We start from the raw sequence: 2,500 nt of genomic DNA, 5'->3' as shown, positions 1-2,500 counted from the left end.
CCAAGTCGAGCCTATACCATCACCACCACCACCACGACAGCAAGTTCTCCTGCCAGCTGGCTATTACCGAGTTCTCTGGTTGGTGTCCATTTGCGATTTCTTATTAAGATTTTTTTTTTTTAGTGTTTCTTTTTGTATATGGGCTTGGGGGTTTATTCTAAGGGAGGGAGGGAGGAATTTATTCATTTGCTTGGAGAATTAATATTTTTTGTGTATGTTATAGGATGTTTTTCTTTGTGAGTGAAGTTAGGAAAAAAAATGTAGTGGTGACTATAATGTTACTGTTATATATTCTTTAGTATTTATAGGAATGATAATAGCAATAGCAATGATGTTTGAATAGTCATAATGGCAGTGACAGTAATGATGATAGAGTTTGTCCCCATAAAACAATATATCCATAATACCGGAGTTCATGACACGTCCTCTATTTCTGCAGGCGACACAGAGCTCCACAATCGTCACAACTTCGACTTTACGCTGGATCTTGATGACTTGTAAGTGATCTTGTTCATTGTTAGAGAATTATTAGTAAGCTAGTTTGTGTTAAATATACAAACTTACTGTACTGTTCCTGAAATAGGGTAATACACATAGAAAAAGAAAAACCTTAATTTCATATAATGAGCATATAATGAATAACAAGAAAAATCTAATTAAAAATTACTATCCTAGAATAGAAGTATTCATATAATACTCATAAGAAAATAATAACGAGAATTTCAGTTATAAGAAAATCCTGAATTCCTAAAAAAAAAAAGAAAAAGAAAAAAAAAGAAAGAAGAAAAAGATCCTCTTTAACCCTTTCTCTCTCTCTCTCTCCCCCCCCCCCCCCTCCACTCCATAGGGAAGGGGTTCCAGAGAGCCACAAGGATGCGATGGTTCTGGAGTCGGAGGCCCTGTCGCAGGTGGCCCTCCGCTGCGCCGTACGATCCATGTCGCGTCCCGGCTCCCGCATGGCCTCTCGTGCTGCGTCCAGGGCTGTGTCAAGGGCTGTGTCGCGCCGTCCATCTGTCAACGACCTCACAAATCCAGAAGAGCTGGAGACTGCCTTACCCGTTACGACCTCTGTCATGAGCGATGATGCCTTCGAGCAGATTCTCGATGTGACGACACACCAGGAGGCTCTCATGGCCTACTATTACCTTGATGATAATAATGAGGTATGTGGCATTAGATTTGTTGTTCCTCGTCATCTTAATCTCAGCCTACATTTTTCCCATTATTAGTATCGCTAAGAATGATAACAATGTCAGTATACTAATAGTAATACTAATACTAATGATGATGATGATGATGATGATGATGATGATGATGATGATGATGATGATGATGATGATGATGATGATGATAAGGGGAATGATGATAATGATAATGATGATGACTCCCCCCCCCCCCAAAAAAAAAAAAAAAAAAAAATTAGTGTGAGCCACCCTTTCATGTTTCTTTCCTTGTCCTCAACAGGTTCGTGTCACGGAGATCTTTGACATGACGGAGACAGATGGTGGTAATGGAGGGGGACCTCACGATGACAGCTATGGGGGTATTGAAATTGACTCCGAGACGTGGCACTCTGAAGGGCACTGGTCGCAGAGGAGTCGGACGGACTCATTGGGTAAGCTGGAAAGTGGTGTTTGGGGCGTTATTTTCGTTAACGTTGGTGCATGATTTGCTTTGTTATCATTTTTAAGATGGCCATGTGAGGTTGCTTATTGAAGGTTTGACCAAATTGGTAAGGAAACAAAAAATAGAAACTTTATATTAGATTTTCTGATTATCATAACATGATTTTTAATTGGATTTTCTTCTGATTAAACTTCTTGAAGAAAAGCAGAAAATCGTATTGCTTACACTTTTTTTTTGTGTTTGGGAAACTTACACTATTGACTAAACAGTAAGATATGTAAATATTCATTGTTCATATGTGCTTTCAAGATGCCTATAATGTGCTGCTACATCTTGCTCAATTTCTTTTATATAAAACTTATATTACCCTATTTTAAGTTTTAATTTATTTTCTCTTGGATTTAATATATTCTACTAGCATATCCTGTTCGTGCTTAAAATAATAATCATCATCTTTAACGAGATTTTTGTCATTAAACAAGCTTAACTGGAGTTGCATCTCACCCATGCTTTAAACTCATAAAATGCTGCTTTGGTGGAAAGTGGCTTTCTCCGACTAATCGAATTGTCCTTCTCTTTCTCCTACCTCCGTGCTTTCCTGCCTGGTCCTTCTTCCTCCCTGTCCTCCATCCTCCTTTTCCCCATGCGGTGCAGGTTCCGAGGGCTATCATGAGGGAGGTCTAAGCATGTCAATCCCTTCAGACACGGAATCGGAACACGGGCACAGGTGAGTCAGGGAGTGTTTTCTTTTGAGGTTCGGTAGGTCGTCCAGGATGTTTTAATGAAGACATTTTTTTTTGAGGTGCAGCATAATACAAGCAGGGATTTCAACACTCGGAAAACCTGAAAATGAAAATTATCCATTGCTTTTCAT

The 2,500-nt window shown here is 39.2% G+C and overlaps 1 protein-coding gene across 1 annotated transcript in view; it reads left to right on the top strand.

The window, feature by feature from the left end:
• LOC125034062 (patanin-like phospholipase domain-containing protein atgl-1) overlaps window positions 1–2,500 on the top strand; it is a 16,304-nt gene that overhangs the window by 12,388 nt on the left and 1,416 nt on the right. The window contains exons 8-12 of the mRNA XM_047625703.1: window positions 1–78; window positions 440–497; window positions 848–1,163; window positions 1,465–1,615; window positions 2,281–2,353. The exon at window positions 1–78 is cut by the window's left edge and continues 89 nt beyond it. Coding sequence (XP_047481659.1) covers window positions 1–78; window positions 440–497; window positions 848–1,163; window positions 1,465–1,615; window positions 2,281–2,353 — 676 coding nt within the window. The remainder of the gene's footprint in view (window positions 79–439; window positions 498–847; window positions 1,164–1,464; window positions 1,616–2,280; window positions 2,354–2,500) is intronic.

The sequence above is a fragment of the Penaeus chinensis genome, chromosome 17 (assembly GCF_019202785.1).
Source record: "Penaeus chinensis breed Huanghai No. 1 chromosome 17, ASM1920278v2, whole genome shotgun sequence".
Taxonomy (NCBI): domain Eukaryota; kingdom Metazoa; phylum Arthropoda; class Malacostraca; order Decapoda; family Penaeidae; genus Penaeus; species Penaeus chinensis.
This window is presented reverse-complemented; position numbering and strand designations above follow the sequence as displayed.